Consider the following 15,433-nt stretch of genomic DNA (forward strand, 5'->3'; position numbering starts at 1 on the left):
GAAAGATATCCCAGAGAATCCTGCTCACTTCCCATTTTCCCATTCAGCCAAAGTCCTTCATTTCTCCCTCTGCAGAAGGAACAGGGTGGATCTCACCTGCTGAAAGCACAGAAGAGCTCAGGGGCTGAGCTCTGGGCAGAACTGGGACCTTCCATCTGTTTTCCCAATCCAGATGGAGTTTCCTTGAGGGAAAAGGACCCCTCTTCCCTCAGCTCCCCATGGAGCCATCCAGCCTTCCTTGCAAAGCTCTTTTATTTGGAAAATATCACCCTTTGGGGTAAACATTATTTACCATTTGGTTGTTCTTCTTCCCTGGCTTTATAATCCAGGATGTCATGGGATGATATCCCAGAGGATCCTGCTCACTTCCCATTTTCCCATTCACCCAAAGTCCTTGATTTCTCCATGTGCAGAAGGGACAGGATGTATCTTATCCTGCTCAGACCTCAGCAGGGTCTGGGCAGAGCTGGAACCTTCCATATTTGCTGTTTTCCCAATCCAGATGGATTTCCCTTGAGGGAAAAGGCCCCTCTTCCCCCAGCTCCCCATGGAGCCATCCAGCCTTCCAAGAGAGGTTGTTTTATTTGGAAAACCTGACCACTTGTGGCAAACACTATTTACCATTTACCATTTGCTTGTTGTTCTTCCTCCCTGGCTTCATAATCCAGGTTTAATAAAGTCTAGTAAAAAGGGTAAATATAGCAACTCCCCTTTGGAATTCCTTCCTTCCCTTTTCTTTCTTAATTGATTATTCCTCAGAGGTAAAACTCTTCAAAACATCAGCAGTAATTAGATTAAGTAGTGGGGGGGAGCTGTTAATTATTTTTTTTTTTGGAGGGCTATAAACCAGAAACGAAACAAAACTCACTTTATATTTCCAGACAAGTGTGTGTGTGTTTATATATTTCTCTAAGACTTGGCATTTTTGCCCCTTTTTTTTTTTTTTTTTCCTTCTTTCAAAGCACTGCAAGCAATAACCCTGGGCAGGAGAGAACCCTTTCTGTTTATCCTTGTTTTCCTTCCAATAAGGAATAAGCTGGAAGGGCATTATTTTAACAGGCTCTTGTAATCCTTTAACAGGGCTTGTTGAAAATAAGACCCAGCACTGCCAGACACCAGCAGCAAAAAAAGCTGCTTAGTGCCAAACTCCTTTGGCACTGCACAAGCTGGGAATTGGCTCCGTTTTCCCTCTGTTTTGTGTTTGAAAATGCACCTTCCCGGCTCCCAAAGAGGGGCAGAGTTCAGACAACACCCAAAAACGTGGCCCCTGCTCTCAAAGAGCGAGCAGGAGAACAGTTTGTAGGTGTCTCTGTCTAATGTGATCCCTCCAGGATGGGCTGAGCCTGGAGGGGTTGGAAGATCTCAGGAATTATTGCCTAAAATCACAGTGATGTGGATCCCAGGGGGGAAAAGCCAGAGGTGCCCACGTTGCTCCCCGTGGAGAAACGTTTGGAAGCACCAAGCCTGAAAGCTCCAGAAGGAAAGTAAAATGAAATCAAACCTGTTATTAAACAAGCTCTTGGGAGGTTTTAGGGAAATCTTGGTACAGCTTTGTTGGAGAGAGGTGAGGATCTGAAGGAAGGGAGGCTGGAAAGTCCAGGCAGAGTTCAGACAACACCTGAAAACGTGGCCCCTGCTCTCAAAGAGCGAGCAGGAGAACAGTTTGTGGGTCTCTCTGTCTAATGTGATCCCTCCAGGATGGGCTGAGCCTGGAGGGGTTGGAAGATCTCAGGAATTATTGCCTAAAATCACAGTGATGTGGATCCCAGATCCTGGGGGAAAAAGCCAGAGGTGCCCACGTTGCTCCCCGTGGAGAAACGTTTGGAAGCCTAAAAGCTCCAGAAGGAAAGTAAAATGAAATCAAACCTGTTATCAAACAAGCTCTTGGGAGGTTTTAAGGAAATCTTGGTACAGCTTTGTTGGAGAGAGATGAGGATCTGAAGGAAGGGAGGCTGGAAGGTCCAGGCAGAGTTCAGACAACATCTGAAAACGTGGCCCCTGCTCTCAAAGAGGGAGCAGGGGAACAGTTTGTGGGTGTCTCTGTCTAATGTGATCCCTCCAGGATGGGCTGAGCCTGGAAGGGTTGAAGATCTCGGGAATTATTGCCTGAAATCACAGGGATGTGGATCCCACATCCCGGGGGAAAAAGCCAGAGGTGCCCACGTTGCTCCCCATGGAGAAATGTTTGGAAGCACCAAGCCTGAAAGCTCCAGAAGGAAAGTGAAATGAAATCAAACCCTGTTATCAAACAAGCTCTTGGGAGGTTTTAAGGATGTGGATCAAAATTTTTCTAATGAAATCAGGGCCAAATTAATCAAATGGTGACCACCCCAGCTGATACTGTTTGGAAATTGGTAGAAGAGACCAAATTAAGCAAAACTCTTAAAGGAGGGGGAAGAGATTGCACTGGATTGGGGATTGGGATTCCACAGTGGGGATTTTCCCCTTCTTTCCAGCTCCTGTGGTAAGGAGCTGATTTTATTCCCATGATCATGGATGTTCTTCACCTCCAACCTCCCAAATTGGAGCAAAAAGTCAAGCCTTGCCCTTACCTTGCCCTGGTCATGCCCCTGAGCTCTGCCCTGGGCTGGGGAGCCGAGACCTCCTTCCAGACCCCTAAATCCAAAGGAAAAGCATCCTTGAGGGCAGGATAAAGCCCTCAATCAATCCCATCTCCCAAGGCCCACGAGAGGACTGTTGAAAAAGCTCTGGCAGAGCCGAGCTAAGGTGTCCTGGCTGCTCCCTCCCCTCCCTCTTTGCCCCTGAGCTCATCCGAGCGCTCACATTTTCCATCCACGGCCCAGGAGTGGGAAAAACCACCAAGGGAAGGAGCTGCACCTGCCCCCACCTGGGAAAAACAAACAGGGCCTGGAGATAAGGGAGAGTGGGAGGCCAGAGAGATAAGGGAAAGGATCAAACACTCTTCCCTCCTCTTTTCCTCCTCTCCGGTTCCCGCCGGGAGCAACAGGATCCCAACGCTCCAGCCCGGGCTCCAAGAGCAGGAGACAGGCAGAGCTTTCACAAGGTTTCTGTTATTCCTGCCAGAAAATCGAGGGTTTCCATGTTTTCCAAAGATATCAGCCCTGACAGAGTGAACTCACATGTTCTTATTCAGTGCTGAGGCTGAAGAGTCCCAGGTTTGCCAGGAGATGTCCAGGAGATGCCATGGGAATTCTGAGCACTAAGTGGAAGTGTCCAAGGTTGGATGGGGCTTGGAGCAACCTGGGATAGAGGGAGGTGTCCTTGCCCATGGCAGGGGGTGGCACTGGATGATCTTTAAGGTCCCTTCCAACCCAAACCATTCCATGATTCTGTGACCTTGGGCTCCACTCCCTGTTTTGAGGCTCGGTGTGGTTGCCACCCTCTGGCATCTCCCAGTTTGCCTTTGTTGCCCCTGTGGATGTTGGATTTGCAGAGCCCACCCCAGACTGAGACATCTGCTCTGACTTGGGTGGAAATTCCACAAGGGAATCCCAAAATCCCCGTGTCCTGCTGGTTTTGAGGGTTTCACTGCTGGCCCAAAGGCAATTCCCTGTCCCAGCTGGATGGATAAAACCCCAAATGAAGTTCCAGACTCCTCAGGGATCTGCCACAGGAACCGTCCCTGCCCTCTGGAACAACCCACCCTTCACCAGGGATTACAAAAGGAGCCTGGAGAGTCCTGAATTCAGGATTTCCTCCATCCCTAATCCCCCAAACACCCTCTCCAAAGCCTTTCCACCCCCCTCTGAGGTGGGAAAAAACCACTGCTCAGGGTGAGTCAAGCCTGGAAAATGCAACCCAGAAGGGAAGGAAACAGGAGTGTTGTAACCCAGAGAGTCCAAACCCCACAGTGCCACCCCCTGCCAACCATTCCCTGCATCCTGCTTTTCCACACACAAAATCCAATTTATGATTTGCCAGCTCCGAGCCAGGCAAAATTCACAGGGTGAGAAAAAGCTCATTTCCAGGTGGTTTTGGCTCCTCTCTCTCTCACACAATTTTGGGCTGGTTTTGTGCTTTGTGACACGATGCCCACGGGTTGTTATCCCAGAGAGCCATTAGGGAAAAGATTCCAAGTGGAGGGGGAGCAGTGGGATGAAGGAGAAAAAAGGTGCTAAAGCTTCTGAAAGGCAGCTTTTTGCACCTTGTCATAAAAACAAACAGCAGAGAGAACCTGAGCTAATAATAATAATAATAATAATAATAAACCCCCCTGGGGGGAAAAGGGGATTTTTTTTCCCCTTTTTCCTCTGCTTTGGCCACCACTGGGGTATTTTTTTCATCTCTTTTTAAAGAGCTGGAAATCATAGGGGGGGGAAAAAATGCTGTTTGAATTTACAGAGAAATACCTGGGGGCAAATTATTAAATAAAGGGGAAAAAGGAGAAAAAGAAAAAAAAAGAAAGAAAGAAAGAAAAAAAAAAGAAAAAAAGAAGGAGATGGAAGTTGTGTTTGGATTTTGGGCAGATCAGAGGGATGGGGAGATAGGACTGGAAACATGGATTTGGGGTTTAGGTGTTCTCTTGTGCAAGGTGCTCTGTGGGCATCACTCAGCTGCTCCTGGAAATCTTGGAATCATGGAATGGTTTGGGTTGGAAGGGACCTTTAGGATCATCCAGTGCCACCCCCTGCCATGGGCAGGGACACCTTCCACTGGCCCAGCTTGCTCTAACCTGGCCTTGGACACTTCCAGGGATCCAGGGGCAGCCACAGCTTCTCTGGGAAATCCAGTCCAGGGCCTCCCCACCCTCCCAACCAGGAATTCCTTCCCAGTATCCCATCTCTCCCTGCCCTCTGGCAGTGGGAAGCCATTCCCTGTGTCCTGTCCCCCCATCCCTTGTCCCCAGTCCCTCTCCAGCTCTGCTGGAGCCCCTTCAGGCTCTTCCAAAGACATTTCCTGGACCAGTAATCCCAAAACCAAAGGAGAGATTTTGGCCTCAGCAAAGCACTCTGGAAGCTGAACACAAAACATTCCCACTTCCAGAAGGATCCAGTTTTCGTGTTTTCTGGGTGGAAAAGTGACCCAAGGGCCAAGAGGCAGAACAAGCCGTGGGTGCCAGCGGATGGAACGCATGGAATGACCCAGGTTAGGGAATATCTAAGCCAGGTATGTCCCAGCCTGGGTCAGGATTGTGTTACACAGGGAATCTGCCCGTGGGGGATCCATGGGAGCAGCTGGAAGCACAGCCTGGCCTGGCCTGGGCTGACTTTCTGCCCATGGTGGGATCTGTGTGCAGGGAAGGGAAGGGAGCTGGGAAGGGGCTGGAGCAGCAGGAGCAGCTGAGGGAGCTGGGGGGGCTCAGCCTGGAGAAAAGGAGGCTCAGGGGGGACCTTCTGGCTCTGCAACTCCCTGACAGGAGGGGGGAGAAGGGTGGAATCAGTCTCTGCTCCCAGGGAACAAGGGACAGGAGGAGAGGGAACGGCCTCAGGCTGTGCCAGGGGAGGGTCAGGCTGGATATTGGGAAAAATATGTTCAATAGGTGACTGCTCTGGCACAGCTGCCCAGGGCAGGGGTGGAGTCCCCATCCCTGGAGGGATTTAAAAGCCCTCTGGATGTGGCACTTGGGGACACGGGTCAGTGGTGGCCTTGGCCATTGGATCAGCCACAGTGTGGGCACAGGAGCAGGGCAGGGACTGTCCCCTGTGCTGGGCACTGCTGAGGCCACACCTCAAATCCTGGGGACAGTTTTGGGACCCTCACAATAAGACCTGGAGGGGCTGGAGCGTGTGCAGGGAAGGGAAGGGAGCTGGGAAGGGGCTGGAGCAGCAGGAGCAGCTGAGGGAGCTGGGGGGGCTCAGCCTGGACAAAAGGAGGCTCAGGGGGGAACTTCTGGCTCTGCAACTCCCTGACAGGAGGGGGGAGAAGGGTGGAATCAGTCTCTGCTCCCAGGGAACAAGGGACAGGAGGAGAGGGAACGGCCTCAGGCTGTGCCGGGGAGGGGCAGGTTGGACATGAGGAGGAACTTCTTCCTAGAAAAGGTGGTCAGGTCTTTAGGAGGCTCTGAACGTTTCTGGGAATATCAGGGATGGATTTTTACAGAATAGGAGAAGTTTTAATCTTCATCTTTCTGTCCCAAGAGGCCATTTCACATCCAAGGAATTCCCAATCCCTTCTCCAAGAGCTGGAGCATCTCCAATGCCACAACTTCCAGGTCTCATCCCTTCCATGAAAACCCACTGGATTATAAACCCCCCCCACACGATCCAGGACAATCCAGTCCTGGTTTGCAGGAGCTGAAGAGCTTTTCCAAGGAAAATATCTTTATTTTTAGTGTTGGTATCTCAATTTTTATCCATTTTTTTCCTTATTTCCTCTAAAGACATTTTCCTTACTTCCCCACCACTTTCCATGTTGGAGCAAAACTGAGGCAGAAGGGAATTTAGGAGGCTCTGAACATTTCTGGGAATATCAGGGATGGATTTTTATAGGATAAATTTTAATCTTTATAGTTCTGTCCCACATGTCCAAGGAATTCCCAATCCCTTCTCCAAGAGCTGGAGCATCTCCAATGCCACAATTTCCAGGTCTCATCCCTTCCATGAAACCCCACTGGATTATAAACCCCCCCCACATGATCCAGGACAATCCAGTCCTGGTTTGCAGGAGCTGAAGAGCTTTTCCAAGGAAAATCTCTTTATTTTTAGCACTGGAACCTCAATTTTTATTCATTTTTTCCCTTATTTCCCCTCAAGAAAAAGTCCCTCTTTCCATGTTTTTGCAGAACTAAGGGAGAAAGGAATTTAGGAGGCTCTGAACAATTCTGGGAATATCAGGGATGGATTTTTACAGAATAAGAGAAGTTTTAATCTTCATCTTTCTGTCCCAAGAGGCTGTGACATGTCCAAGGAATTCTTAATCCCTTCTCCAACGCCAAAATTCCCAGGATTGAGCCCCCACTGTGCTGCCATTCCCCCACTTCATCATCCAATAAATATTCACATGGATAATATTCCCCCAGATATTGTTTTCCCTCTTTTTAAACTAAAAAGAAGCCTGTCCTAATTCCCAATCCTACAGGAAATGCTCCATGAAATCCCAATCCTACAGGAAATGCTCCATTAAATCCCAATCCTACAGGAAATGCTCCATGAAATCTCGTTCCAAAAGAGGATTTTTCCTGTGATTTGTCAGCCAAGTGAACACAAGAGACAAAATCAATATTCCAAGATCTTTAATGGGCAGGAATTACAGGTGGAACAGGGAACTCAGCCAATGTACAGCTCTGGATTATGTGGAATATTCCATGGAATGACACAACCCACAGGAGACTCAGGGAGATGGAACAGCTGAGGCTGAAACCACAACAATTCAAAATATGGCACAAAAAAAGGGCAAAATTCAAGGCTAAAATAAGGAATATTTCATTCTGGGAATGCTGATTTGGAAAAATTCAGCTCAGAGGTTCCATCCCAGGCAGCACCAGGGGCAGTTCCCACAATAAATATTCCCCCAGATGGGATTTTTCCCTCTTTTCCAATTAAAAATCAGCCCATCCTAAAATCCCAGTCCTACAAGAAATGCTCCATTAAATCCCAATCCTACAGGAAATGCTCCAGGAAATCCCAATATTATGGGAAATGCTCCATTAAATCCCAATCCTACAGGAAGTGCTCCATGAAATCTTCTTCCAAAAGAGGATTTTTCCTGCCATTTCTCAGCCAAGTGAACACAAGAGACAAAATCAATATTCCAAGATATTTAACAGGCAGGAATTACAGCCTATTAATGGAATAATTGAAATTAATTATTAATTTTTTTAAAATTAAAATTAATATAAGAAAAACCCACAATAATTCAAAATATGGCACAAAAAAAAAGGCAAAATTAAAGGCTAAAATAAGGAATATTTAATTTTGGCAGCGCTGATTTGGGAAAATTCAGCTCAGAGGTTCCATCCCAGGCAGCACCAGGATCAGTTCCCACACAAAACACACTTGGAAATCCAGGGAATAATTCCTTGTGTAAACCTGGTCTTGGTTTCACAGTCCAACAACAGCGATTTGGGGGGTGGGAAACAACAGGAGAACCCCAAACACGAATTTATTTCACAGTAAATCACTTATTTCTAGAGAATAATCACGATTTTCAGCATTAAAGTGCATGCCAGGAACAACCAGGACCGGGAAATTATTGAAGGGATACAAACCAAGGGAGAGGAAAAGCTGGAAAACCACCCCCTCTCCGGGATTTCCTGGATTTCTCCTTCCAATTGAGGTGGAAAAAAAATGGAAAATCGAAGCTTGAAGTTACAAATATTGCACTGAAAGTGTTGGATTTCAAGCAACACCAGAATAATTGAATTTAACAAAATGAAAACGCTTGAAAAAGGGACGTATTGCACCAAATATTTTGAATTAAATAAGTGGTAAAGGGGGGAAATCAACTGGGAATCGATGAAATGGGAGTTTTCTATGGATTACCTGGAATCTTTCCTATATATATCAACAATTAAGGAGAGGGAAAGGCCTCTCCTGTCCTATATTCCCAACTGGAAATTCCAAAGGACACCACTTAGTCCCTTTTTTACTGGAGAAAAAGAAGTTGAAATAATAAGAACTCCTGAAATGTTTTGCCAGCACTTAGTGCTAATAAATAAATAAAGAAGCCAAAAAATGATGTACCAGGACCATCAAATCTTCCCCCAAAGTCTTCAAGGTTCTCATAAATTCATTTCTGGGCGAATTAAAAGCAGAATTAAAAGCATTTGCTGAGGGAACACGAGGTTTTTATCCCCATCATTTGCTCACCTGAGCATTAAGTCACCCCAAAAAAAAGCCTCCGTTGGGTATTTGGGCTTTAATGCAGATATTAAGTGTTTTAAAGGACCTTGGGAGGGAATTAATTGGTTGTAATAATCGAAATTATTGTCCCAAGCAGCTCCTTTCACTAAAAAATACCCCCCCCCCCAAAAAAAAAAAAACCTTGGAAGCAGCAACATAAAAAAGCAACATCCAAGTCGGGTCAGGGTCGGTCACATCCCTTCCTATTTACATGGGTTCTGTAGGGAAGGATTCACTCCCAGGGTTAAAAGTTTTCCCCTTTTTCATCCTAAAACACCTGGAAACACTTCCCAAACCCTCAGGAATTCCAAGCCCTCAGGAAAACCAAGCCCTCAGGAACTCCCAACCTTCAGGAAGTCCACACAAGGAGCACAGAATTCCAAGGTGTTCCCAAACATCTCCCAGGCAACCAAAGTGTCCCTGCAGGAACAGTGTGGATGAATCCAGCTCCCTGCTCCTCCTCTTCTTCCCATTCCCATTCCCATTCCCAGGGCTACAAATACCCCCCAAAAAAACCCCTCAGAAGCAGCAACATAAAAAAGCAACATCCAAGTCGGGTCAGGGTCGGTCACGTCCCTTCCTATTTATACGGGTTCTGTAGGGAAGGAGCCACTCCCAGGGTTAAATGTTTTCCCCTTTTTCATCCTAAAACGCCTGGAAATACTTCCTAAACCCTCAGGAATTCCAAGCCCTCAGGAAAACCAAACCATCAGGAAAACCAAACCCTCAGGATAACCAAACCTTCAGGAAGTCCACAGCAGCAGCACAGAATTCCAAGGTGTTCCCAAACACCTCCCAGGCAACCAAAGTGTCCCTGCAGGAACAGTGTGGATGAATCCAGCTCCCTGCTCCTCCTCTTCTTCCCATTCCCATTCCCATTCCCAGGGCTCCAGGGCTACAAATACCCCCCCCCAAAAAAACCCCTCAGAAGCAGCAACATAAAAAAGCAACATCCAGGTTGGGTCAGTCACATCCCTTCCTATTTACACGGGTTCTGTAGGGAAGGAGCCTCTCCCAGGGTTAAATGTTTTCCCATTTTTCATCCTAAAACACCTGGAAACATTTCCCAAACCCTCAGGAATTCCAAGCCCTCAGGAAAACCAAGCCCTCAGGAAGTCCACACCAGCAGCACAGAATTCCAAGGTGTTCCCAAACACCTCCCAGGCAACCAAAGTGTCCCTGCAGGAACAGTGTGGATGAATCCAGCTCCCTGCTCCTCCTCTTCTTCCCATTCCCCTTCCCATTCCCAGGGCTCCAGGGCTACAAATACCCCCCAAAAAAAAAACCCCTCAGAAGCAGCAACATAAAAAAGCAACATCCAAGTCAGGTCAGGGTCAGTCACATCCCTTCCTATTTACACGGGTTCTGTAGGGAAGGATTCACTCCCAGGGTTAAAAGTTTTCCCCTTTTTCATCCTAAAACACCTGGAAACACTTCCTAAACCCTCAGGAATTCCAAGCCCTCAGGAAAACCAAACTGTCAGGAAAACCAAACCTTCGGGAAGTCCACACCAGCAGCACAGAATTCCAAGGTGTTCCCAAACACTTCCCAGGCAATCAAAGTGTCCCTGCAGGAACAGTGTGGATGAATCCAGCTCCCTGCTCCTCCTCTTCTTCCCATTCCCATTCCCATTCCCATTCCCATTCCCAGGGTTACAAATACCCCCCAAAAATCCCCTCAGAAGCAGCAACATAAAAAAGCAACATCCAAGTCGGGTCAGGGTCGGTCACATCCCTTCCTATTTACACGGGTTCTGTAGGGAAGGATTCACTCCCAGGGTTAAAAGTTTTCCCCTTTTTCATCCTAAAACACCTGGAAACATTTCCCAAACCCTCAGGAACTCCAAACCCTCAGGAATTCCAAGCCCTCAGGAAAACCAAGCTCTCAGGAAAACCAAACCTTCAGGAAGTCCACAGCAGCAGCACAGAATTCCAAGGTGTTCCCAAACACCTCCCAGGCAATAAGTGTCCGTGGAGGAACAGTGTGGATGAATCCAGCTCCCTGCTCCTCCTCTTCTTCCCATTCCCATTCCCATTCCCAGGGCTCCAGGGCTACAAATACCCCCCCCCCTCAAAAAAAAAAAAACCCTCAGAAGCAGCAACATAAAAAAGCAACATCCAAGTCGAGTCAGGGTCGGTCACATCCCTTCCTATTTACACGGGTTCTGTAGGGAAGGATTCACTCCCAGGGTTAAAAGTTTTCCCCTTTTTCATCCTAAAACACCTGGAAATACTTCCTAAACCCTCAGGAATTCCAAGCCCTCAGGAATCCCAAACCCTCAGAAACTCCAAGCCCTCAGGAAAACCAAACCTTCAGGAACTCCCAGCCTTCAGGAAGTCCACACCAGCAGCACAGAATTCCAAGGTGTTCCCAAACACCTCCCAGGCAACCAAAGTGTCCCTGCAGGAACAGTGTGGATGAATCCAGCTCCCTGCTCCTCCTCTTCTTCCCATTCCCATTCCCATTCCCAGGGCTACGTGAGCCTCTTCATCCTGCGGTTCTGCTTGTCGATGGTCAGCGTGGCCCTGTCCACGGAGCTGCTGATGGAATCCAGGGCCTCATCCTGCCTTTCCAGCTCTGCTTCCGTCTCCAGGGCGAGGCCCTTCAGCTTCTTCAGGATCTGCCAGAAGGAAAGACTCAGAGCTTTCAGTGGGATCTCTGGGAGAAGGCACGGAGCTGTGGGAATGAGGCACTTCGGGGCTTTAAATCATCATGGAATGGGTTGGAAGGGGCCTTAAGGATCATCCAGTTCCAACCCCTTCAGGGCTTTAAATCATCATGGCTGGAAGGGACTTTAAGGATCATCTAATTCCAACCCATTCAGGGTTTTAAATCATCATGGAATGGGTTGGAAGGGGCCTTAAGGATCATCTCATTCCAACCCTTTTAGGGTTTTAAATCATCATGGAATGGGTTGGAAGGGACTTTAAGGATCATCTCATTCCAACCTCTTCAGGGTTTTAAATCATCACGGAATGGGTTGGGTTGGAAGGGACCTTAAGGACCATCCAGTTCCAATCCCTTCAGGGTTTGAATCACCATGGAATGGGTTGGGTTGGAAGAGATCTTAAGGACCATCCAGTTCCAATCCCTTCAGAGCTTTAAATCATCATGGAATGGGCTGGGTTGGAAGGGACTTTAAGGATCATCTCATTCCAATACTTTCAGGGTTTAAATCATCATGGAATGGGTTGGAAGGGACCTTAAGGATCATCCAGTTCCAACCCCTGCCATGGGCAGGGACACCTTCCACTCTCCCAAGTTGCTCCACCCTGGCCTTGGACACTTCCAGGGATTCAGGGGCAGCCACAGCTTCTCTGGGAAATCCAGTCCAGTCCCTCCCCACCCTCACAGTCAGGAATTCCTTCCCAACATCCCATCTCTCCCTGCCCTCTGGCAGTGGGAAGTCATTCCCTGTGTCCTGTCCCTCCATCCCTTGTCCCCAGTCCCTCTCCAGCTCTCCTGGAGCCCCTTCAGGCCCTGCAAGGGGCTCTCAGTTCTCCCTGGAGCCTTCTCTTCCCCAGCCCTCCCAGCCTGGTTCCAGAGCAGAGGGGCTCCAGCCCTGGCAGCATCTCCATGGCCCCTCTGGAGCTGCTCCAGGAGCTCCATGTCCTTCCTGTGCTGGAAACCCCAGAGCTGGACACAGAACTCCAGGTGGGGTCAATGCCCAAGTGACCAAATCATTGATAAACTGAATTAAAATGAATTAAACAACAAACTGAAGAGCGAACTCACAACTGAAATCTTGGGGTTATTTGGGGCAGAGGGGAAATGAGAGGTAAAAATCAGTGTAAACATCCTTTTTTCCTGGTTGTTACTCCCTCCTTGGTGAATCTGCACCCCAGAGCAGGAGGTTTTCCCTGGAGCAAAGCCAGAGGGGATCCAGTGGCTGAAGGGGCACAAAGATCAGGCAGGGAGCAGGTCAAAGGACAGAAAATGTTGTTTTTAACATTGTTTTTCTACAATTCACCAAAAAAAAAAGTGTCAGTGGGTGGAGCAGAAGGAAAAAAGTGACACCTGGGCAACCAAACCTTGAGCCAGAGCTCAAGGGGTGTTTGGAAAACACCCTCAGGGATTGTTGGGGTGTGCAGGAGTTGGACTGGATGATCCCCGTGGGTCCATCCCAACCCAGGATATTCCATGATTAATTTTCCCACCACCAAGTCCGAGGGCAGATCCAAACACCACCTGAAAAATCCACCCAAATTCCTTTCCCTGGATCCTTTTAGCAGCAGCCCAAGACAAGAGTTCTATCCTGAACATTCCAGGAGTTCAGTGTCCCACAAAACAACCCTTGAGGTAAAACAGGAAAAAACCCCCTACACTTCATACATATTTATATTTATTTTTGCCATCACTGGTAAAGTTTCTGTTGGAATCTGTAGAATCAGCCCCCAGAAAGCTGCTGGGAAACATCAGCAGCCCCTTTATCCACGTGAATTCCATCATTTGCTGCTCCTCCTGGTCTGGGAAAAGCAGGAATATCCCATCTAGCTGGAACAGGAAGGGAATTTGACACAGCCTGAAGCTGGATGGCAGCCCCAGGAGTGGGATTTATCTTGTAAAGTATCTCCCAGCTCTTTCCATAAATCCCAGAAATTTGAATAACCCGAGTCAGGCTTTGGCTGCCAAAGCAAAAAAAAACACAAAATAAACCCCGGATCAAACTTAATCCACCTTTCTCTGTTCTTCCCAAAACTACAAGTGAGGAAACTCCTGTTCCTGTCCCAAAAATGAAACACTCCTCCAGGTTCTTTCCCCTGGGACAGGAAAGCAGGGAATTTCCCTCCCTCATTTCCCCAAACTGGAGGGGGGAGATTTTTTTTTCTCCTGCATTTTTAGCCACTCAAGTCACTCCCAAGCAATTCCCTCTCCTGCTGCACCTGGAATGGGCAGGGACAGGAGGGAGCAGGAAGATTTTAAATCCCAACTAGGGGACATTTCTCCTGTCATTTTTTCTCAGATTGACAGAGAATTCTGATTTTATTCACTTATTTTCAAGGGAATAAACACTCGTGGTACCACTGGAAAAAAAAAACCAGACTCCAGCAGCTCCACAGGCTTTATTCCCACCTTTTATTTTGGTCCCAATCGTTCCAGTTACACAGAAGGAAATACAAAGTATTTCCTCAGTTCTCCCCCCTCCCAAAAAAACAGCTCCAGGGCCTGGTTTTCCATGTGTTAAGCTCAGGTGTCTGTGATCCCCACAGGCCATGGAACGAGGCCATCCCATGAGGAAATTTGGTCTTCAGCCCTTGGAATGAGCAGTTCCTCCACCAAACAAGTTTTCTGTGAGCTCACAGTTGTGATTTCCTGAGTTGAAGGCACGTAAAGGGTAAATAAACACTCCAGAGGCTCTGGGAGGAGGAAAAGGCTGGAATGGGACCAGCCAGACCCTCTCCAAGCACAGCCCCAGGGCCAAGATTGTCACATCCCCTCCCATTCCTGGGGACATTTTGTAAATCCCAGGCAGACAACACTGGAATTTTGTAGGATTTTTCCTCCATCTCTGGAATTTTGTAGGATTCTTCCTCCATCTCCATAACCCAATTAAGGAGCAGGCTCACAGTGCTACAAACTCCATGTTTTAACATAAATGTCCCCTCAGGAATATCTGGTCCTGGATGGGACCATCCAGACCTTCCAAGCACAGCCCCAGGGCCAAGATTGTCACATCCCCTCCCATTCCCAGGGACATTTTGTCAATCCCAGGCAGACAACCCTCAAATTTCTTAGAATTCTTCCTCCATCACTGGAATTTTGTAGGATTCTTCCTCCATCTCCATAGCCAGGTTCAGGGAATATCCTCACACTGCCACAAATTCCATGTTTTAATATAAATGTCCCCTCAGGAATTCCTGCTGAGGTCCAAAGGACTGGAATGGGACCATCCAGACCCTCCACTCCCAGGGCCATTTTGTCAATCTTAGCCAGACACACCATTGGAATTTTGTAGGATTCAGTCTCCAGAACCCAGTTCAGGAACACTCACACTGCCACAAAAAGTGTTTTTTAACATAAATGTCCCCTCAGGAATTCCTGCTGAGGTCCAAAGGCCTGGAATGGGACCATCCAGACCCTCCAAGCACAGCCCCAGGACCAAGATTGTCACATCCCCTCCCATTCCCAGGGACATTTTGTCAATCCCAGCCACACAACACTGGAATTTTGTAGGATTCTTCCTCCATCTCCATAACCCAATTAAGGAACAGGCTCACAGTGCTACAAACTCCATGTTTTAACATAAATGTTCCCTCAGGAATGCCTGGTCCTGGATGGGACCATCCAGACCCTCCAAGCACAGCCCCAGGACCAAGATTGTCACTTCCCTTCCCCTTCCCAGGGACATTTTGTCAATCCCAGCCACACAACACTGGAAATTTGTAGGATTTTTCCTCCATCTCTGGAATTTTGTAGGATTCTTCCTCCATCTCCATAGTCAGGTTCAGGGAATACCCTCACACTGCCACAAATTCCATGTTTTAATATAAATGTCCCCTCAGGAATTCCTGCTGAGGTCCAAAGGACTGGAATGGGACCATTGTCACATCCCCTCCCACTCCTGGGGCCATTTTGTCAATCCCAGCCAGACATCACTGGAATTTTGTAGGATTCTTCCTCCACCTCCGTAACCCAGCTCAGAAACAGCCTCAAATTGCCAGAAAATGTGT

The 15,433-nt window shown here is 47.9% G+C and overlaps 1 protein-coding gene across 9 annotated transcripts in view; it reads right to left on the reverse strand.

Moving 5' to 3' along the window:
- Positions 1–9,398: 9,398 nt before the first annotated feature.
- The window catches only part of SNAP47 (synaptosome associated protein 47), a 280,665-nt gene continuing 274,630 nt past the window's right edge, over positions 9,399–15,433 (reverse strand). For 8 of the 9 annotated variants that reach the window (XM_064639905.1, XM_064639945.1, XM_064639910.1 and 5 more), the window contains exon 5: positions 9,399–11,382. In XM_064639905.1, coding sequence (XP_064495975.1) covers positions 11,236–11,382 — 147 coding nt within the window. In that variant the 3' untranslated portion in view covers positions 9,399–11,235. Of the gene's footprint in view, positions 11,383–13,087; positions 13,388–15,433 lie in introns of those variants that run through there. The other variant, XM_064639901.1, reaches the window with a different exon arrangement.

Source organism: Pseudopipra pipra, chromosome 1 (assembly GCF_036250125.1).
Source record: "Pseudopipra pipra isolate bDixPip1 chromosome 1, bDixPip1.hap1, whole genome shotgun sequence".
NCBI lineage: Eukaryota > Metazoa > Chordata > Aves > Passeriformes > Pipridae > Pseudopipra > Pseudopipra pipra.